General features: G+C 43.0%; 1 protein-coding gene across 24 annotated transcripts in view; it reads right to left on the reverse strand.

Annotated features, from left to right (window-relative positions):
• The window catches only part of ELMO1 (engulfment and cell motility 1), a 523658-nt gene that overhangs the window by 21321 nt on the left and 479200 nt on the right, over window positions 1–23137 (reverse strand). For all 24 annotated transcript variants that reach the window (XM_008536086.2, XM_070616266.1, XM_070616275.1 and 21 more), the window contains 3 exons: window positions 21517–21680; window positions 13938–14050; window positions 4946–5053 (listed from right to left, as the gene is read on the reverse strand). In XM_008536086.2, coding sequence (XP_008534308.1) covers window positions 4946–5053; window positions 13938–14050; window positions 21517–21680 — 385 coding nt within the window. The remainder of the gene's footprint in view (window positions 1–4945; window positions 5054–13937; window positions 14051–21516; window positions 21681–23137) is intronic.

Raw genomic sequence — 23137 nt, forward strand, 5'->3', positions numbered from 1 at the left:
CAGCAGAGAATTATGGATTACTTCAAAACCAGGCTAGTATTTCCATCAGGCCCTTTTTGTGGGGGCAGCATAAAAAAGCGGGGCCCACAGAATATGAGAACCAGGAGGGTCACTACTGGCGCCCTATGTCCACTCGAACTCCTTGGGGCATGGCCTCATTTCTTTCAGTACTTTTTTCAGTTTGAGCTGGATTGAGACAATCTAATTCAACATTCCCATTTTACAGATGGGAAGACTGAGGCCTAAAGAGAGGAAATAAGTTATGCAATGTCACATGGCTAGTGGGAGACAGAGCTGGGACTACTGCTTTTTCTTCCACTCTGTGTCCCTTGTTAGGTCATGATTTCTCCCTATGTTTGGAAGGTATCAGCACTCCAAATCATGCTAAACACAGCCCCAGATGTGGTTATCACTTCAGATATGTTCAGGAAACTCTTTGATTGCTAATACCTGTGGAAGGAACTTTAATCGTGATTTAAAACAAAAATACCATTGAAAAAGTAAATGTGGCCACCATGATAAAAATTGTTTTAGCTTCCACCACTGGGAGTCAAGTTGAGGCAGACATCACCATGCGAAGTAGCTAGTAAGCCAGGAGCACTTGTTGTATGCACAGCTCCATGTAGGAGCTCATGTGGGCAGAGGTACAGAGGAGGGACAGGCTGATCCCACTGTAGTTCAGTGAAGAATCTGGTCTCTAACTTGGCAGCACGGGGTGGTGGGAAGGGCTGTGGTTTTGGAATCACAGAACGAAGTCTAGATCCACCTACGGGCTATACCACTTTGGGCTTACATTCTTGGAGCCTAAGCTTCCTCGCCTGCAATGTGGAACTATAACATCATCTATCTCATAGAGTTGCTCTGAGAATTAACTCCTAACGCTGGACCAAGATCACTGTTGGCTTTTAATCCAGGCAGCACAGAGCAGTGGGTAAAAATCAGGGCCCCAGAGCTGGATAGTTGCATTCAGATCTTTGCTCTACTATTTGCTAGCCATGTGACCTTGAACAAGTTACTTAACTTTTATGTACCTCAGTTTCCTTACCTGTAAAACAAGGGCAATGATATCTACCTCCTCAGGTTGTTGAGAGTATAATTTATATGATGCTCTTAGCACAATGCCTGGCATACAGTTAGCACTCAATAAATGTTATTTGCAATGATTCTTGTTATCAATAATCAAAGTTGATTCTCTCTGTAGATTGAGGGACCTGAATTATTCAGTGTGCTTCAATGACCCAAATCGCCCGCTTTGTTTTGCTGTCTCAGCTGCTCCTCTCATCTACTGTAATAGGCTTAATGGCCTGTGTGAGGGGGTGAGCCTTCTCCTCCCCAGCCCTTTTGATGTGAGAGTGAGGACTGCTGGCCTAGATTCTTTCAAAGGGAGGTACTTCTGGGCCCGGGGCATGGCTGGAAAGCAACGGAGTCTGTGTTTAGTGGGGGTGATGAGAACCTGTAAACCAAGTTTACACGTGGGGTGAGAGACGATGTAAGGAGATGTGAATTTTCAAGGGCCATGTTTCCTGCCAAACAAAAAGAATATGAGAGGAGATATTTCCTAAACATTTAGGGATGAAGACAGATAAGGAGAGGCCCTCAATCTTCACTCACACTCTCTGTATTAAGAGGATTCAATTACACTATTTGATTCATCAATATCTCAACATTCACCACTGATTAACTCAAGGGGAGGAAGACAATTTTCCTCTTGGTCCCAAGAGAGGGCAATCGTACATGGTAAGGGCAATGGCACTTGAAATTAATTAAAGGAACATCTCATTTTTCTTGTGGAATGAGGTTTCTGACTTTTAAGAGCTCCAAGAGGACGGGCTACTTTGCTCCAGTCAGAATGCAAAATTGGAATGAAATGCAAACCAGGTGGCAGGAGGCCTGCAGGCCTGAACCAGCAAACTTTAGTTTCCTAGGCTGGGGCCTTCTCATCTCATGCACATAATGGCCTCATTTTACTTCATTATATGCATACATCCCCTCGCTGGTACACATGTGTATACAGATATAATCTCACCAACACACACACACACACACCCTCCCACATGCACACACCTGCACGAGTATGGATTCTTGGTTTATCTTGCAATGGATAAATGGAGCAGCTCTTTCAAACTCCGAATTACTGGATTTCAAAGGCTGCAGAGGAAAGGGGCAGACAAGAGTTTTGAAGCCAGTGTCAGAAGGGGCTGCCGCAACCCATTCCCAGAACCAGCATCACTCCGTGGCCACTACCAAAAGCTGTTTGGTGGTCTGCAGCTCTGACCGTGATCTTCTGCAATCACCCTGGCAAGCCGGCTCTCCCTGGCATCACACTCTGGTTTCTAGCTCATTATTTTCAGCCTGGGCTCCTGCAGGTGTGGGCCTTGCAGAGCTGGGGGGCATCAGCTTTCGGGCAAGCCCAGGAACTGCCCTTATGCATGGCTCAGGTGCCGTCCACAACTTGACCTTCTCTAGGAGCAGGGCTACTGATTTCCTAAGCAATAGGACCAGCACACTGAGAGTCTTGCGTATGAAACCTGCAATCAGTGCCAATCAAATGCCTATCTGTGGGTTAAGAAGTGGATTATATCCCTATAAATGATATGTCCAGTGAATAGGACAGCCGATCCACTGGGCCATGCAGAGAAGGAATGAATCAAGGTATGTTTGCTTCCTCTGTCCAGACCACTTTCCCTATTTCTTGGTCAGGTCAAGAACGAGGCTGTGGGAGACTTCGTACAGAGCTTCTGGCCGCCCTGACCCACAGTGACCTCTCACTCTTCATTTCATCACTGTAGAGCAGTCATTCCAGACTGCTGGGCTTTGGACGGTTCCTAGTTCACGAGGGAGTTTTCGCCAGTTGGCAAATAGAGGGAAATGAAAACACCGGTGTGAGTTTTTCATTAAACTAATTTAATTTAGTAGAAGGGACAGTCCCTTATTCTAAGATTAGGTCTTTCTTACTTTTTTTTCTTTTTTATGATCTAGAGTCTTTTTTGTGTGTGTGTGTGAGAAAGATTGGCCCTGAGCTAACGTGTCACCAATCTTGCTCTTTTTCCTCTTTTTGTTTGAGGAAGATTGTCACTGTGCTAGCACCTGTGCCGATCTTTATTTCATGTGGGATGCCTCCACAGCATGGCTTGATGAACAGTGCTAGGTCCATGCCTGGGATCTGAACCTGTGAAACCCGGGCTGCCCAAGTGGAGTGCACAAACTTAACCACTATGCCACTGGGCTGGCCCCAAGAACCCTTTTATTTAATGAAAGGATGTGATGTTAAATTTTAGCTATATTTTATTTCTAGTAGCCTTGTTTGCCAAACTTAAAAGTTGGCAACCCACCATCAACTCACTTTTGTTGTTTTTTAAATTCGTACTTATTGGTGATAGCCAATTTGGGGATCACTGTGAAGGGTATGGGGCGATATTTAGGCAGCAGTCTTCACTTTGAGTTTGCATCAGAACTGTCTGCAGGGCCTGTGAAGACACTTTGCTGCCCCATCCCCAGAGTTTCTGATTCAGCAGGTCTGGGAGTGAGGTCTGAGAATCTGCGTTTCTAGTAAGTTCCCAGGTGATGCTGCTCTGACGCTCCGAGGACCATACTCTGAAAACCACTGGTCTAGCTTGTCCACGGTGGGATGGGGAAGGCTTTCTGAGACCTGACGGGAGGGTCCTCATTACAGGCAGAGGACTGGGATGCATCCCCCCGCCTCTCCCAGCAGGGATGTGTAGACACTGCCCCAGACTCTGCAGCAGTGGGTTTCAGATTTCCTTCTCTTCCCATTAACAGTGTCAATAATGTGGGCTGGGGAGGCAGTGCTCCTTATGAAAGGAAATGAGAGCACTTTCTGACCTAAATGACACTACAAAGACTATGTCCCATTTTTAAGCTGGAGGAAGAGAGACCATTCCAGGCTGTCTGTCTGATACGTCAGCACAGACACTGAATGTGTCAGGATTTCCCATTCAGGGTCTATTTTTGTGTTTGATGGCCATGAGCTGCAAGGAAGGCAGTCCAGATCTGACTTCCACGGGCCCCAGGGTGACAAGAGGGAAGGCGCTAGGACTTGGGGGTAAGGATTCTGTCTGAGACACGCTTATATGATTCACTGCAGAGTCAATGTGACTTTTAAAGGTTATTTAAAAGTATCTTTACTTGTTTTCTCATTCTTTAATTTCTCTACCTGGGATATCCTCTGAGTCTCTGTTCATTTCATCTCATTTCTTTTCCAAATTAATTCATCACTCTTGTGTATTTTAATGTTTCTATAATACAATGCTTAATTTGGACACTCAATACTGTCTAAAAAACCTGGAACCTGGTTTGGGCTAAAACAATCTAGGCTATTACTGACTCTTCAAAATATACACATTAAAACAGACATTGTACAGAAATAGCAAATAAATATAAATAGTATTTATTTCAGGGAATACTTAGCAACCACAGAATGTAATTGATCATAAATTTTCTCAGTGTCTGAGTTACTTCTCTGGAGTAAGTTCGCCATGCTTGGATCTGCCATTAACTCTGCATTATCATTACGGGGCATGCTAAACTATAATGAATAAATGTGGTAGAGATCAAAAGCACACAATTCATGTGGAATTATTTTGGGTCATCAGCAAAAGACAATTGACAGAATCGGGTTTAAATTGTCTCTTTCTCCTTGAAATAGCACCTGGATGAGTAATGCAAACACGCATGTCTGAACCCCAGTTTACAGCTTTCAGGAAAGAGACGTGAGCATTCCTTTTACTCCCTCCCCCGTCAGTCCCAGACCCCAAATCTGTCAAGGTCTTATGGTTGAGGAGAATGCTCAGGCCAGCACTTACAATAAGATGACACATGTCCAATGGGTTTATTTAGGTTGATAGTTTTTCTGCACCCTATTTTGTGACCAGGAAACTAAACAAACAACCCAAATTCAGGGTTCCTACACAGGAGAGCCACTTACGTTTGTCCTGCAAGGAATCATGGGGCACTTCTCCCTGAGGACTTTCTTCCAAGTCTCCATAGTGCAGGACCTTGTGGTTTGGTGAAAGCCGACAATACCAAAACTTGTCTGAGGAAAAAAACACAAATTTACAAGGTAAGTGATTCTGGTTTCCAAAAATATCAACATCCTTATTTCCTAATAGTCTTACCTGGAGGAATAAGCAATTCATTTGATTTTAAGTGTCCAGGAAGGAATGATTTCCAGAGCCCCGGCAGTAAGTCCCCTTGGGACTTTGATATTTAGTTAGTGCCTGTCTTGTTTGGTATACATTTGGTAACCATTGGGCTCTCCCTTCATTTAAAATGGCAACAGGTTGTCTGAGGTGGTGGTTTCCAGAGGGTTATTTTATCTGTATCTATAAGAACTATGGGAATTATTCCTTATCCACTTAGGCTTGACAAAAGCAGTGAGGGAGGCAGAAAAATTAGCTTTCTTGGAACTTTTCTGCTTCTAGTTTCCTCTCTGAGCTTTTAAGACTGTTGAGACAGTTGTGTGCTATATCTTGTGTGCCACTCCTGAGGCTAATACACACAAACTAATCAATGAATGAATTGTTAGGACATTAGTGATATACACAAGAGGTGGAATTCATGGGGAAAGAATCTAAATAATTCAGGGATTTATCCAAAGAATGAGGATATTCACAATCATCTCCTCTCTAATTCCTAGAGTTCAGCTGTCTAAATAGACATGATCAGTGCATTAGGATCCTTCTTATAAATAATTCCCTCAACTTGACCTCCTCTGTCCTCCAAATGTAATAAAAATTTATGAATAAGTCTGTGAGGTAGGGAGAAGGAGGCAAAGAGCACTTTTTATAGATAAGGAAATTGTGACAACAATCTTTGGGTAGCTCTCAAGGCTGTGCTTAGATGCTGCCTCCTCCAGGAAGCCCTCTTTGATTACTGCAGCTAACAGGAATCTCCCCATCATTTTAGCTGCCCCAGCATCATCTTTGATTACTGATGGCACCCACGTTAAGCACCTTAGTATTCCCCGTTATCTGCCACAGACCCTAGGTTAGCAACTTGCCCTGCTGGGTGTATTGTGAACAATTACTGATGGAAGAAGAGGGATCCAGGATACTCATCAGCCCTGGCAGGGTGGAGAAGCCAGGGCTCTCTGATGGTAGCCATCGTCTACAAATGCAAATTGTTTTGAAACCACTCTGACAAAAAAGCTCTCCATAATATTTTAAGAAAAGTATTTTTCCATCTAAAATTGCTTTCACTGCAAAACTATGTTTTAACTGCAATTCTTTTAAAAGAAAGTCTAGAAATGAACAAAGAAAATGCTCAAACTTGATTCACAGAAGCAAAATGCCTCTATGATTCCTATCTTCCTTCTCTGTAAGTAGGGATTGAGAATTCCTGAATGTAGTCAGAATATGGCCATCCATATATTTGAAAGAATTGAACTCTGGTAGAAAAATTTAAGAGGAAAGAAAAATTATTTGATGGCTAGGAAAATGTGGAATTGCTAAATTTTCAAAATTATGTTCTATATATACACCCAACACAGGTCATTTTTCTAGGAGAGCATTTCAAAGGGAGAAAATAAAGTTAGTCCCTGAATAATTCGCAGCCATTTCAATTAGGCAAATGAGTAAGTATCAGTTTTCCATGAGGAGAACACATTTGGGAATTTGACTTGTAATCCACAATAGAAATTGTGAATTCCAAAGGCACAGGCCATGCTCTGGCCATGAACATCACCAGTGGTCTTGGGGGCCCGGCACGACAGCCTGCAGAGGCTTCTTCTCCCCAAAAGGACATTTCACCTCGTCTAAACGGCCTGTGATGACCACAAAGCCAGCTAGAGAAATTTGCTGAAAAGCCTTCCTTCCCTGCTACCTCTGAGTTGGGATTTTTGGCTAAGTGAGCAACTGAAGGGTGACAGAAAGCCAGAAAGGAAGTCAGTCAGCTGTGCCACTTGGACACGCTGGTCTTATTTTCAGAAAGGTCTTAGCCTGTCCTTTCTAGGAATTCCTCACTTCTCAAGTCGGGGTAAGCTCTAGGGGTTAGCGGTGGTAATCTGAAGCCAAAAGGTCAATATGGTGCAATCAGAGAAGATCAATCATCATCAATATACCTGGGGGAGCATTAGGAAACTCAAGTGGTACAAACATATATTGTGGAGTAAAATGTACAACTTATATTTATTTGTAAGACTTCCAAAAAACTTTGCTGCATATACTTTCAGGGTAAGTTTATTTATCCGCTGGGTATTTGCAGAGTGCCTACAGTGCACACAGCGCTCTACTGGTGTAGCAAAAAAGCACTAGGAGGAAAGGCAGACACGAGAGACAAAGCCAAGAAGCTCAAGGAGAAGTAGCCCCTCAGTTCTCGAGGGCAGCTAAAAGAAAGATGGTGGAAACACTCGTTTCCCAGGTCTGGGCAGTACAAACAGGGACTCAGCAACTCTGCCTGCACAATGGGTAAAAATAGGAATAGGGGATGTCTTTTGTGTAATATATTCTTACATTCAGAAACCTTTAGAGAACTGTGGCTATTTATCAGGAGTCCAGGAAGCAAAGCAACCATCTTTCCTGCAAAGTTGCAGTCGATGTTTGCTTAAAAGAAACTCAAAAGGCTACTGGACCCCTGCCATAACAATATCTGGTGTATAGCTGACAGAATTTCCTCCTTCCAGAGGCTTAAATTCTTTTGACTTTGATGAAACCACCCATCTCTGGTTTTCCTCCTACTTCTGGCTATCCTATGTAAGTTCCTCTTTCTCTGTCTACCGCTAAAATGGTAGCGAGCAAAAAGATCTGCGCATCATTGATGTAAATGATTTGTTCCTTTTCTCCCTATCAAATAAGAAGTCTTGGATGGATGACAAAATATTTGAAAAGGCTTGGGAAGTTTGTTTTGACTCATAAGCAAATGGGTGGATACTCAGTCAGTATCTTCCTCAGGATAAAGGCTGGAGTCGTCAGCTCTGGGAAGGTTTACAGGCATCTTAGCTGTGTATGTCTGTCTTGAAGGCAGAGCTGCTATAAAGGAGAGCAGAGCCAGCAGTCCTGAGCAGCACAGCACACCGACTTGTTGGGTGAGACAGTTTCAGTGTCAGCCACCAGAAGCAGCTTGATGAGCAGTTTCTTTTATGGTAAGAAAAATGTGTATTTTCTTTTCAAAACCCAGCATGATGTTGCTAGTTCCTCCATCCCTCTGGGCAATGAATGAGTGGATTGCGTCACTAAAAGCAATTAGCAGGAAATAGTGAGAACATTATCAAAGATTGTTTACTAGCATTTAAAGAGAAAACAGGAGTGAATATAAAGGTCTTCCAGTCAAACACAAATGTTAGTACATAAATAGCCATCTCTTCATTCCCCAAACTAAAAAATTGAAAATATGGAGACAGTTTTGCACTTGACTCTTTCTCGTCCGTGTGTGTGTGTGTATGTGAAGAATCAGAGGGAAAGTTGATTTCAAAACTCACAAGCCCAGTAAGAAGGTCTCCAGTGTTGATTAAAGCTATTCCCAATGTCACACAGATCATTATGGAGCTAATAACTACTGACAACTGTAATTCTTGCAGTAATGTTCGATAGAACTTTCTGCAATGATGGAAATACCCTGTATCTGCTTTATCCAACAGTAAGGCAAGAAATTTTAATTTTTATTTAATTTTAATTAACTTAAATAGCCATAGGTAGCTATATCAAACAGTGCAGCTCATTGTCTGTCTTTATCATCCAGGCTTGAGACAAGTTTGGGGCTGGCCAGCAGGTCTTCAGGGAAGACGAGCAAGCTGAATAATAGTTACCATTGCGGAGTGTGAAATGCTGGTCGGTTCAGTAAGGTACAGGGCACAGCACGACCCGAGTCCTGATAGACTCTGCCATGGACTCAGGGAGACATCGTTGTCTTTGGTGCAAAGCCCACAGTTGGCAGCTGGCTGCTGGCCCAGGGGACCCTGAGAGTTCTTTGTTTGGGAGGCAGGTGGCCTTTACTAAAGTAAATTCTTAGGGCACTTCCCTTAGAATTTCACATCTTTCCTAGGTTAAGTTAAAATGTGCAAAATCTTCAGTGTGTTCAGGAGAAGGTCCACTTCCTGCCAAGGGTCAAACCTTTCCAAGTCAGAAACATGAGGAACCCCAGCGATGTTTTTAAAGGGAAATGTCATCTTCCGGGTGATGAGACACAAGATTTCTCTGATGATTCAGTAAAGGACAACAGCAACTATAGACACAGACGAAGGTCATTCTGCCTTTCAAATCCTCCTCACTTCACTGGACTTTCTTCAGAATAAGAGACATGTTTTGATTCAGAATTCTGCCTCCCTGGAGACTGCTGTCTCCTTTTACAGCAGAAGATGACACCAGAGCCTCCTTTTTAGCCCCAGGGATTGGCCAAACTGATGCTTTGGAATCACACAGACTTGAGTTACATACATACCTGGCCCTGAACTTCAGCAATGGAGTCTTGGCCAAATTATAAAAACCTTAGGGATCCCTGTTTGTCATTTGTTAAGTAATGCTAATAATGATATGAGTAAAACACATACAAAACGTCCATTATGCACCTTTCACAGAGGCGGTTCTCAATAAATATTAGCATCTTCCTGTTCTTCCAGTCAATGGTAAACCCTCTTGTCCACACTACTGGTCCCTCCACCCTTTGAGAACAATGGTTACTATTATTATTTTGATCTATCGGAAAGTGCTTTTTTCCTGAAAATGAATTGGCTTTTCTTCCTTTGAAAATATGAATTTATTTATACCTCCTGTCTTGTAAAACTGAGTTATGATAAGGTTTAATGAAATATTAAAAGAGAATTTCTATCAAGGATAGAGGAAGAAACAACCTGCTCCCTAAAGTGTTCATCTGGTTATTGTGCTTGAACATACCATTTGGCTCTAGGTCTTCTGAGTGAGCTACAAGAGCGACGTGAGGTACATCGCCCTTGGCAGCAGCGGGAAGCATGCCAATTCCTTGGGGAAACACATTTTGCCCACTATCAAGTTCCAAATTAAGTTTGTCATGTTGGTGCTTAGAGAAGGGATGCTAGTGAACAAAATGGACAATGTCTTCAACGCAAGTAAAAGTTTCACACTATCATTTCTTGAAATGACACCCCAATGTGTAGCCCCAGGCTCTTATTAAGACTATTCAATGCAAGATTCTGAAAGACCCTAATCTCTGAAATATATGGAAAATAGGGGGTAGTTCCTGAGCCTGCAGACTCTTATAAAGCAAATAATGGCCCTAACATAGACAACGTCTGGGATTTCATCTTAACTTTCTTCTGCAGAATCCCAAGGAACACAGAAGCAAGGCAATCCCATTGTGAAGGATTGTGAACAAGAGCTTACATTTTCTGTGGTGGGTGTGGAACAGAGTGAAGCAGGTATGTGACATCCACTGCCACTTTACCGGCTGTGTTTAAAAACCTACATTCTGAGGAACTACAAGCTAAAATTAATACTAAGTATCATTAATGAATGTTGACAATGTACCAAGCATTCTACTAAGCGCTACAGATGCATGATTTTATTTGACCCTTACAACTATTTGATGTAGGAATTGACATCAACCCCATTTGACAGATGAGGAAACAGAAGCACAGAGAGATCTAGTAGGTTTCCCAAGGCTACCCAGCTAGCAGGTAGGGAGGTAGGGACTTGAACGCAGCTTGATATGTCTTGCATGATTTACTGCCTCCCATTTCTACTGTGGTCAGAATTGCCGGAAATGCAGACTTGTAAACATCTACATCAGACTAACCAAGTAGCAGCGTTGCAAATGAAGCCGGTAAATGATAGGCACGTATCAACTCAGGGGCCATGCGGCCCAACGTGGCATGCTCTGGCCCAATGTGGCGTGGTAAAGGACTCATGTCTGCTCCTCCAATTTCCAGTTCTGTAGGATGGGAAGCCTTTTCGTAGTTTCCCCTATAAAGTTCATACTTAAATCCACTCATCTGTGTCCAACTCGCTGTTGGACAAGCTTAAACGGAGTGTGGCCAAGGCTCTTTTGTGGGTGTGCTTGCTCTTTAACCTGTGATGGCACATGGCTGTTCCTGTTTGAGATCTCATGTGGAAGTGCACCTTTCTCGAAGGGATTAAAGTGATTTTATGTCATGTCTTCATTAACCTATGTAAATCTAAACGGAATGTTTTGATGGGATGATAGCAAACCAATTTCAGCACAGTCTGCTTTGAACAGCCAGTCCTGGTGGTCTGATGGTTAAGATTCAGTGCTCTCACCACCAAGGCCCAGGTTTGTTTCCCAGTCAGGGAACCATACCACCCGTCTGTAGGTTGTCATACTGTGGCGGACGTGTGTTGCTGAAAGCTATGCCACTGGTATTTCAAATACCAGCAGGGTCACCCATGGTGGACAGGTTTCAGCAGAGCTTCCAGACTAAGAAAGACTAGGATGAAGGACCTGGCCACCGAGTTCTAAAAAAATTGGCCACTCACTTCCAAAAAAATCGGCCATGAAAAGCCATGAATAGTAGCAGAGTATTGTCTGATATATCACTGGAAGATGAGAGGATGGTGCACAAAAGACTGGGCAGGGCTCCATTATGCTGTACAGAGGGTCACTAGGAGTCGAAATCGACTCCATGGCATTAGCAACAACTGCTTTGAATCCCTATTTTTAAGCACACCAGATTTTAAATCCATTTACCAAACACCAAAAAGCCTTCCTTTCTGCACTCGGATGATTTTATATTAAACACAGATGGTCATGATCCCTAGGGATATAAATAATAAATTTATAATCTAGATGTAATTTTTTGATCACTAAGTAATTCATCTTTAGAAAACTGGAAAAATTTGCCAATAAGGGACTAATGCTTCCTTAGCCAAAAAAACTGTAATTTTTACATCTAAAAACAGGATTATTCTAGCAGAATCTACCCATTTCAGCCTAGAAAGGGAAGTCTCATGGTGAAGTAGGCTGGAAGGTTAAATCAAGTTCTTTGGATTAGGTTGAGAAGGGTTCTAGCTGGGCATCAGTAGAGGCATTTGCTGGAATATGTCTATTTGCTACCCCCTCCCTCCCCCTCTTCTGTGCCATTTGCCCAATGTCCAGTAAATAAAAACGTTATAAATCACCTTATGGGGGCAATATATCCTGAGCTCAGAGCATACAATGGACTATCTGGCTAAATGAGTTAATGAATCATCTAGTCCTGTTCTCCTACTTCATAGATGGGAAACTGTGACCCTGAGAGATCACATGTCCTGCCTAAAGACACCCAGGTGGTTACTTAAAGAGTTGAGAAGCCCAGAACCACACCTACTTATGCCCAGTTCATTGTTCTTTTCCTGCACGATCTTCCAGAATAATAGTGGCTACCCTTGGTTGTTGCTTTCTAACAGCTACATTCATGATCGCCTTTCTTCCTCATGATGACTTGAGGAGACAGGCATTGTCATCCTCATTTCGGATGGGGAACTACCCAAGGTCGCACAGCTGGACGGAGAGGCAGGATTGCCCTACTTCATCTGCCTCCAGGACTCTTGTCCTCACCACTGTGATGCACTGTCTTCTTGGAACAGCATTTGCTCTGATGATGTCCAAGGGAAGGAGTGCAAGAGGAAGGAGAGAATGAACTTGTCCTTCAACGGCTGAATGGGAGAGATGAGTTCTCTTCCTCTGCTCGTCCTAATGTGAGCCTTTCTCCGCCCCAGCTGTAACTCAGTCCTTTATTATTCTGCCCATCCTCCTCTCCTGAGGCCCAGCTTGAAGCTCACTGCCATGGCTTCACCTCCTCTGGGAACTACCTGCATTTTCATTCCTCAAGGGAGCTCTGCCTTTGGAAATTCCTTAATAGGATTTTTAACGGCAACATTTGAAGTACTTTGAATTTACTCAATATTCAGCACAAAGCTGTTAAGGTAAACGGCTAGTGTGATGGGCTCAGCACACACATGAAACGTTGTTTGTCATTAGCGAGTAGACTCTGTGTCTGAGCAGGGCAACCATCAGGTTTCAAAAATATCTGCCAGACTTTCTCCTGGGCCATAACTGATGTTCTCGGTGAAGTTACTAATGCTTACGCTTGTTCCTGGCTGTTCTCAATCTCTTCACCTATCTCCAAACCTTATATTTCAGTTTTATTTTCTGATTGTTTCTAGGACAGTATTACATGAGTACTTTGACTTTGCAATCAGCAGCATTTCAAGAGAGCAAGAAAGCAATCAAGAGGCTTTACCTCCCCGACTAAGAAACAGCTGCAAAAGCTTTCCACCTATCGGAACTAGTCTAACAGTATCCATCTTGGCTTGATATTTTGGGATTAAAATTTATAGAGACAATTCAGAAATCGGTCTAACAAGAGTTTGAAAACTAATTCTATCTCACTTGGTTCACTGTTACTTCTATCTCCAAATAAAATAATTCTGACCTGGAAGACGATCAGTACAGAGATTTGAGAAAAAGGGCCATCCATGCTGAATGCTCCAAGATCAAATCCAACAGTGGGTGCCCGCTCACCTGACAGTATAGTGAGTCATTAAAAGTAAGGGCCATAGCGCTGCTGGAGTATGAATCATTGCTCTTCTGTGACTTTGGGCAAGTTGCTCAATGCCTCAGTGCCTTAGTTTCCTTATCTGTAAAGTAGGTGTAATCACAGTAGCTACTTCACAGGGTTACCGTGAGGATGAAATGCGTTAACATAAGAAAAGTGAGAGCCTGACACATGGTAAACTCTCAATACACGTTAGCTGTTGTTGAACCACTACTAGCAGACCTGTGGCACTAACTGGCTCAGAATGACTCTTCAGTTCGAAGGGTCTTCTGGTAATTCTGGACTTTGATTCTCCCCAGGTATGCTGGGGAATCAGAACTTACCAGTACTACTATTCCTGTCCTGCGTACAACGCTGTGTGGCCTACCCTTAAACCAACACCCTTGCCCTTGTGATTTCCCATGCAGCCAACCACTGTTCACCCTAGTCAAGTGTGGAGTCGTCCCAGACACCATACCTTGCCTCCTCCGGCAGTTGAGTTTCCTAAAGCAGGTCCCTTCCACGAGGCGGTTCAGACGCTGCTGTTTGATCAGCTCCAAGATTTCTGGCTGAATCTTCTCCTTGAGTTCCCTGTGAAAGCGTAAACACGTATTCCACAGCATGCCTTGAGAACAGTGCTAGTTGAAAGGGCATTATGGGTAGATGGGGCAGGAGAGTGCAAGCTGCATCTTCTCATGAACATCCCAATATCTCCCAAGGTTGTGCTTTAGAGAACCATTTACTAAGCATCAGTGGACAAGGTTATCTGTTATAATAACGGTATAGATTCTCTCACATTTACAGAATACCCACAAAAGCACCAGCCCCTTCAGTGATGTTTTTCTAGACCAAAGTGTCTTGAGAAATTTCTTCTCTTGTTTTACAAAGCCACAGATATAAATTTATGCAAAATTCACTCAGCTTTGCAGAGGCAGCAAGTCTTTGGTCACATTTTCCTCTCTATAGCAGGTAAACTCCTAGATTGCATTTGTGATCTGACCAAAGAGGAATACTGGCCAACCACACAATTACTATTCCACAGCAAACACTGTACTCTGGGCAAACCACAGGACCACATTCTGCTTTTGAATCTATCACTTACAAATGGGAACAACGCATCATCCCAGATGCTAGCCCACAGAGACTGGGATAATGATGGGATAAATTAAGGATTATTTGCATCTTGTCTCAGGCTAATATAGTGTAATTTAGTTTTAGATGCACTGTGCTGTAAAGATATTACGACAGAGTGCAATGGTTTTTAAATCTTTTTTTTTTAAGAGCAGAGATTTTTTCTCATGTGAAATTTTATGTAGCCCCCTAGCATTTGAGTTTAGTAAAGTAAAAGTTGTTCTAGTTGAAGCTGGACAGGGAGATCCAGAGCCCAGCCCTCCAAGCAGTGTTGAAAATATTGATTATAACATAGATCTCGAACTCCGAAGACCAGGGGTTCAGTGTAGGCGCTGCCCATGACTGGCACTTCCTGTAGCTCATCTAATCTCAGTTTCCTCATCTGTAGAATGGAATAAGAATCTTTCCTGGGGAACTGCTGTGACTCCCACAGGAGACAGTGTGAGTGCAAGTGCTCTCTAAGCATTGGACTGGAATGCAAGTTATTACTGAATTTGCTTTGATAATATTCTCTCCTTTCCTTAGGCTAAACACTACATATGCCCATGTTCCACTGTAGTCAAAGCTCACACATTATCGGCTTCAACCTTGACTCTGGACTTGCTCCAGACTGCAAGTAGCCTGTCTTCACATGGTGCCCTGTTCTCAGGTCGGGAAAGCACTAATGCTTGGTAAGTATCTGCTGGGTAGCGTATTATGCAATTTTAGCTCAGTTAACATCCCCTCCCCGTCTACCCCACAAAACCCCCAACTTTTGAGAACATCATCATTCCATCTTACAGGTGGGGAAACAGCACACAAAGATTAAGTGTAGAATAGGGATACAAACTCAAGTCTTCCTCGTGCAAACTGCTTCTATTTATGCATGAGGAAAGTAAAAAAGTTACATAAAAGGGTCTGGCCATCTAACAGGGTATTCTAGTACTTCATTAATACATATTTTAGACTTAAATGGCCTCAAATCTCCTGTCATTTGATACTGTTTCAACTGAACATTTATAAAGCATAATATGGAGAGTCAGCTCTAATAAGACAGCTTGGTACATTTGTAAAGGTTTTCCTCTGCAGGTCTCACAGGGCCCCATCTCAGGCTTTCAGATCACTAAAACTATTTATTATCAGCGTTCGGCTTTTGTAAATGGACTCAGTAAATTGCAGCTTTGATGAACTCTGCTCTGAATGGAGAAGAAGGTAGGAAATTGCCAGGGCAGTCGAACACCACAATAAATCACTGCTCCTGACTTCCAAGTCAGGGCAACAGGGAAGAGAGGAAGATGACACTGAAGGATGGAGAAATCATGGGAGAAAGAGTTTGAGCATTTCATCAATTCTTAGGTTTTAGATATATCTTTAAATAATAGTTACTAGGCTAGAGATGAGTTACTAAAATGGAGATGAAGATGCAGAGATGAGGATGAAAAGGAGGAAATAACTGAAAGTACTTCCGAGTAATTTTAATTGATGATTTATGACTTTTCAGTGTAAGACCCAAATGTGCTCTACATGACTCATTCCATTATGGAACCAACTTCCGGGGACAGACTACCAGAATAAGAGAATATGCTCCTGCAAGTATTACCCTTTTCTTGTTATGAACCCCAAAGGATTCCAAAATATGACTGAGCACTGAGGGAAATAGGACAGCTTTGCTTTCATCTATGCGATTTCCTCTTCTTTCCCTGCAAATGGACTCAGTAGCTATAAAATTTACTCATATTAGGAAAGTACATGTAATCCCTACATGGTGTTTCTGCAGATGAAATCTTCAGGTTAACTTCAGGTTAATCTGGGTAAAAACACCATGGGCTGGAATTGGGTTTTGAAATTCTCAGCTTGGGGTCAATGAGGCCAAGGTCACAGGTTCACTGGCTTTCTTTTTTTTCAGGGGAAGATTCGCCCTAAGCTAACATCTGTTGCCAGTCTTCCTTCTTTTTTCTTCCTTCCCCCAACCCCCACAAAGCCCCAGTACATAGTTGTGTATAGTTGTAAGTTCTTCTGGTTCTTCTGTGTGAGCTGCCACCACAGCACGGCTACTGACAGACGAGTGGTGTGGTTGCACACCTGGCAACTGAACCCGGGCCACCAAAGTAGAGTGTGCCAAACTTTAACTGCTAGGCCATCAGGGCAGCTCTCGCTGGTTTTATTTTGATAAATACTCCTCTAATTCTGTCTAAAGGCCTTGTAAATAACTAAAAGGAGGAAGGTTAAAAGGAGGTAAGGCAAATGAGTATGTGAAGAGCAATTTAAAGTCTAGCACCATTTCCAGAAGACAATTCCAAGTCTGGGCCCCATGAGGCCAGTGCCATACACAGAAGACAGACAGCACCATTAGACTGGTGAGATCCCTTTCTGGATCTAGGGTCTGCCCTACTGAACTGTTACCCCATGTTCATCTAGAACAGAGGTTGGCAAACTTTTTCTGTAAAAGGCCAGATAGTAAATATTTCAGGCTTTGTGGGCCATATGCTGTCTGTTACAACCACTCGACTCTGCCATGGCAGAGCAAAAGCAGTTGACAGTCTGTCAACAAATGAGCTTGGCTGTGTTCCAATAAAACTCTATTTATAATAACAGATAGTGGGTCAGATTTGGCTCAGGAGCTACAGTTTGCCCACCCTTGATCTAAAAGGGCCCTGTGGAGAGTTTGGGCTGAGTCTCAGTTACATAGAAATTGATCTGTTTCTGTCTCAACACTGAGGGGACTCCAAGCTCAGTCTTGCACCTCTTCTGTTCTTTATCCTAGACTTACGGCTGTAAATACTAAATTTATGCTGACAACTCCCAACTTCATATTTCCAACCTAGTCATCTTCGCCAAACTCTGAACTCATCAATCCAACTGCCAACTTGGATGTCTCACAGACACCTCAAACTTGACATGGCTAAAACTTAACTCCTGACCCCCTTGTCCGTGCCTGCTCCACTCACTCTGTCCTTTAGTTGTTCAGGCTCCAAACCTTAAGCTCATCCTTGACTCCTCTCTTTCTCTTACACTCCACATCTAATCAATCAGGCAATACCGTTGTTTCTTATCTTCAAAATCTATCCAATCTATTGTAGAGAATAATCACTTCTCATCACCTCTTGCTTGGTTTACTGAAATAAATTCCTCACTGATCTCCCTCCTTCCAAACTTGCCTCCTTGGAGTCTATTCCCAGCAGGGCAGCAATAGGGATCATTTAAAAACCCAAGTAAGAGCACATCAGTCTTTTGCTCAAAACTCTCCAATGACCTCCTAACAAGGCCTTACATAATCAGGCTCCTGGCCACCTTTCTGGCCTCATCTCCTATTGTTCTCTCTGTTGCTTATTCTGCTCCAGCCACACTGGCCTCCTTGTTATTCATTGAGCACTCAGACCTGCACCTACCTCAGGGCCTTTGCACTGGTCATTTTCTCTGCTGGAATACCCTTCATCAAAATATACACATAACCTGCTCTCTTAGTCCCTTATACATCTTTACTCAAATGTCACTTTCCCATCTAGAGGGATTTACTCTGACCACTTTATTTAAAGCTGCAAACTCTCCATTTCCCCTATCCTCTTTATCTTTCCATTGCCTGTATCCTCTTTTAAGATGCTACAGTCTTATTTACCATGTTTACTGTCTGTTTCTCCCCACTAAAATATAATCACTATGGGGCGAGAACTGTGTCTGTTCTCTTCACTGCTAAGTCACCAACACATAGACCAGCACCTGGCATGTGGCAGGCACTTGATAAGTATTTGTCAAGGGCGTTGAACACTGATAATTGTGTAACCAGCAGACTGTCCTACCAGCACTGGCTACGAGAGCCTCGAGCAGAGCTTGTGGCCAATCTCTAGTAAAGATGCAGATTTGCAGGATGGGCATTAGCCTTATTTCTGGCTCTCTTTGTTTTTACTTTTTCTTTCTCACTTACTGTTACAGTACTTTCTGAGATAAGGCAAGGCATATATAAATACATTCATAGTGTCAGTTTTACCATTTACATATTAACAGTCTGACAACTTGTTAAATTCTGGTTATTGGCTAATAATGAGCAACCATCTCTCTGAGTGGATATTATGGGCCAGGCATATGCTTAAGGACTTTTCATGCCCTACTTTGTTGAATCCTCACAACCACCCAACGATGCCGACACTTTCATCATCTTCATTTTTAGACTTGAGAAAAACAGGCTTAGAATGGGCTATAAAACTTGCCTAAAGAGCCACATTTGTAAGTGATGGCCTTGGAATCTGATCCTGCATCTGTTAGCTCCCCAGGTCTGGGGTTTTATTAGTCTGCTTCACTGGTCTTTGTCCTTGCATCTCCCCTTCCCCCAAGTATGGTGTTAAATGACCCATTTTTGGACTATTCAAGCTTTTTATATCCATTAAGTTGGATTAATTGTGTGGATGGACTTATCTTCCCTGTTAAGGCATGCTAAGTAGAAAATAACAAATACCTCCTCTCTGAAATAATTAGTCAAGACCTAAGAAAACAGAGCTTCTTCAACTGATGAATATATATTCCCTCAAAACATTGGCTCACATGGAGTTTGCATTTTTCTTCTCAGGAAATATAAACATTTTACAAAAAATGGGACACATGCCTCAAGGGGTCTTCGTGTCCCTGAGGTTTGCCACTGTGCTGGGTGCAGCATGTGCAGAGGCAGCCAGGCAGGCGAGGGAAGAGCACTACGGGGCTCAGGTTGAGAGGCAGGGGACCATGGCCAGCGGGGTTCTGCACTAATGCTCAGGCCCCAGCCAAGCTGTTGTCCCAGTCTGCAAAATGACAGCCTTGAACTGAATGACCTTAAGGGTGCTTTGCAGCTCTAAAGTTCTAATATCCTAACTCCCCAGCTTGGGTTAGATGTGTGTTCTTTGTGCTCTCATGACAACCCACCTACCTGTGCTTCCTCCAAACCAAGCACTGAGCACAGTCCCTGGTAATCCCTCGAACGCCAGCTTTAAAGCCTGGGACAGTAAAGGCAACTGTCTCTGGTTCTCTGTCTGTCCTCAGCACCTTGGGCAAGCCTTCACAGGTAGGAGTCACTCAACACATACTTGTTAAATGAATGAAAATAATCAAATATGGTCTGTCCCTTTCTTCTGTTGACTTGGGTTCAAACTGTGAGACATTTTGGCAGCATTTAGACTTCATCCAACCTCACAATGAGTTCCTGTCTAGTAGATCATTCTAACAGACAAAAAAATGACTGGAGAAGACGCTGGAAGCTGGTTCCTGTCTGTCTGTTTCAGGGGCTGGGATAATGATCAGGCTGGTTCATGGCCTTCCCACTTAAATGCTATAGCTTCTGACATGTCTTTATGACTTTACTGCAAGTATTCCAAGAACTCTAGGGGGCCACCGTGCTTTTCAATCCCGTGGCTGACTGACGATGGCAGATTACATACACACAGGAGATTTCCTTCATATTTGCACTGCTTCTCCTTACATAATAAATGTAAAGATAGGAGCTTCTTGTACTAAAGGGAAAAGAAACTTCAGAATGTCACAGGCAGAGGCTTGGGAAGTAAAGATATGAAGCCAAAGCAAGAGCAAAGTGTTCACACTTGACATGCAGTTAACATTCTTACTTGGAACAAAGTCATGGTCAAACATTAATTTAGAATCACTTGGCCTTAACTCAAGTGGTTCCTCTAAAGGTGCTTCTTAACGTTGAAAATGAACACAAAGTAGATGTTATAGTTTGGCTACTGTCTATTCAGACCTGTGCACTGTTTTTAACTTCATCTTAGTCTTGCATCTGGCAGAGGAGCTCTGGCAGGGTGGACGAAGCATTAGCTGAGGGATCAGAGGGCTAGAGTTGAAGTCCTGGCTCCTCCGCTTGCTAAGGAGGTCCTCACCTCTCTAGACTATACCCTGGTCCTTGAATGGGAATAAGACCCGCCTATCTCACATGGATGTGAGGAAATGAAATAGCAGGAGGGGGTGCTTCGCAAATTGCCAAGCATTAACAACGTCAAATACATAAGAACAAAGAACGGAAAGAGGGGCAGAAATAAAAAAAATCAGAAACGGAGAGAGAGAGGTTTCAGATGGGCTTCGTAAGGACACTTAGGTTGTAAGTTGGCTTCACATGAAAGTTCAGAAGAAGCTGTGTCCAGTCTTCTGCGTGAAGAATGCGAACACATGTCAAACACTTTACTTACCCCCACCCTTTTCCCTATTTCCTTCTCTATAAATTATAAGAATAACAAAACTGACCTTGTTCTTAGAAAAGGGCAAGGGAAATTAATAGGCCAGTTTTAAGAAAAGATGAAGTAAACAAAACAGGCCTTGTGTTCAAGGTTCAGAACATCTTAAAAATGGAGATACGCGAAATTACACCACTGTTGCATGTGATATTTGACGCAAAGTCCTATAAAAATGGAGGCCTGCTGCCTTTCAACTTTAGGCCTATATGTCAATAGTCACAAGAGTGGTACAAGACACTCTGAAGCGAAGCAGAGCCAAAGGGCGGGGGGAGGTGGCGCTCTCTCTCCCTCACAAGCTCTCCCTCCCTCCCACTCACACTACTTGAGTGTTCATGTTCCTTAAATTATTGGTGGACCTCACTGTGGCTGTGTCAGAGCATCTTGCTACTCAAAGGCATCTATAAAGGATATAGCTTCAAAGACAAAAAAAAATTTGTCACAAGTGTTAGAAAAGGTCCCAAACTCTTTAGTTACAAATCTTTAGAGGACTCATCAATAACTGGGCCACTCCCTGGTTTAGAGTCTTCTGCCAGCATCTGTCCCCATTTCCCACTCAGCCCAGCCCTGCTCAGCCTTCCTTAAGGAGCTGCTGAGACTTCAAAAACTGAACTGAGATCTTGTGAATGTCTTTTGTTGGCCTTCTGTAAAGAGCTCACAACACGGCCCAGCTGTGTGACAGGCTTTCACTCCAGAAATGGTGGGTCAGAGCCTTTGAGGAAACGGAGGTCAGGGCTAACTTACAAAATCGGGCGGGACTGGAAATCTTCCTGGTTCATCCTCTCAGACTGGCGGATTTTCAGGATCTCAGTGTAGCTCAGGTTCTGCAGTTTGCTCTTGAACTGGTCCAGGGAGCTAGGCTTGGTTGTAAGAGCTCTCATAACCTGCTCCTTCACCACCTGCATTACCTGTAGATTAAAGGAAGACCATAATTTTCCTGGGGGTTGACTTTGCCCATCCTGAAAAGTCTCTCAGAGTTAACGGCTCCCTACCTCCCTGATTCCCTTTGCTTGCCCTCTCAGCCCAAATCTTGAGCGTTCTTTTCCAAAGAGTAAACTCCCATTACGTACACCTTCCATTTTCTCTTCTACCATTGGAACCACAAGGAGGGAGATGGATTGACTAACTTCGAATTGGGGGGCGGGGAGGCTTGGGGTGGGAGGAGTGCTCCATTTGCTCCATATATTATACGACTGCTGCTGAAACAACACTGTAAACAATGCAAATTCGAGAACAAAAGAAGTCCAAGCAACAGCTAGAAGTCTGCATAATCATTATTTTTTCCAGGAGAAAATCGCTGAGACACAATTAACTGTGGAAGTTTGGTTGGAATCAGTTCAAATAAATGTGAAATGATACCCAGACCCACCGCTTCCAGAATGGTTTCCCCATGTAGTTAAGGCCTGAGTGTTCATACAAATGATGCATTTGGAAATGTCCATGTGGTATTGCCTCTTTGAGCCAGGCACTAAAAAAGAGGTCTATTAAATTAGAACAGCCGTATCCCACTGGAAGCCTCAAGAAAAAAGAATATGGTAATGTGCTGCCTCAGGACAGGTCCAGCCCACAAGGAGGCAATTAACTATTGCCTTTATTAATGTGGATTCATCTTCATCAGAACACATAAAGCAGGAAAAGATCAGAAAACACAGAGGCATCCAAGAGACTTGCAGTAATCTTGGGGCTTCTTTTTTCATCCTCCACTACAGATGAGAACAACAATTATTACCACTGATAAGGTATCTACCATGTGCCAGATACTACGGTAGGCATTTTATATATGTTCTCTCTCTTAACCCACTTAATCTATGAGGTAGAAATTATCGCTATTTCATTAACATACGAAGAAATTGAGGCTTTGAAAGCTTAAATGACTAGTTCAAAATCATTGGTAGGTAGCTGAGGTTGGGCTTTGGTAGGTGGCTGAGCTGGGCTTTGAACCTAGGATTGTACACACACTACTATACCGCCATCCAGGCCACCATCTTGGTGTTGCTTAGTAACTTAAAAATAAGAGAAAATCACAAATGCACCTCAACTATATGCTAGATTCTGTGCCAGGCACTTGGCTGTTCATCACCCCACTTAATCTTCCCTCCAATATAATAGAGTAGGTGTTATTACCACTATTTTAAAGATAAGGAAATTGAGACTGAGAAGGACTGGGGACTTATTTAAGGTCACACATATCTAGCTAAATTCTAAGATACCAAGTAGCCCAGGATGGTGGAGACAGCATACACTAGATGTTGAATAGCCCTGGGGTACTGCTTACCCTTTACCACTATAAATATGATCCCAATGTACACCTCACGGCTTCTAATCAGTTGTTTGTTCAATAATTCATACATGGCAGGTACTAAGT

The sequence above is a fragment of the Equus przewalskii genome, chromosome 4, assembly GCF_037783145.1.
Source record: "Equus przewalskii isolate Varuska chromosome 4, EquPr2, whole genome shotgun sequence".
In the NCBI taxonomy this organism is placed as follows: Eukaryota; Metazoa; Chordata; class Mammalia; order Perissodactyla; family Equidae; genus Equus; species Equus przewalskii.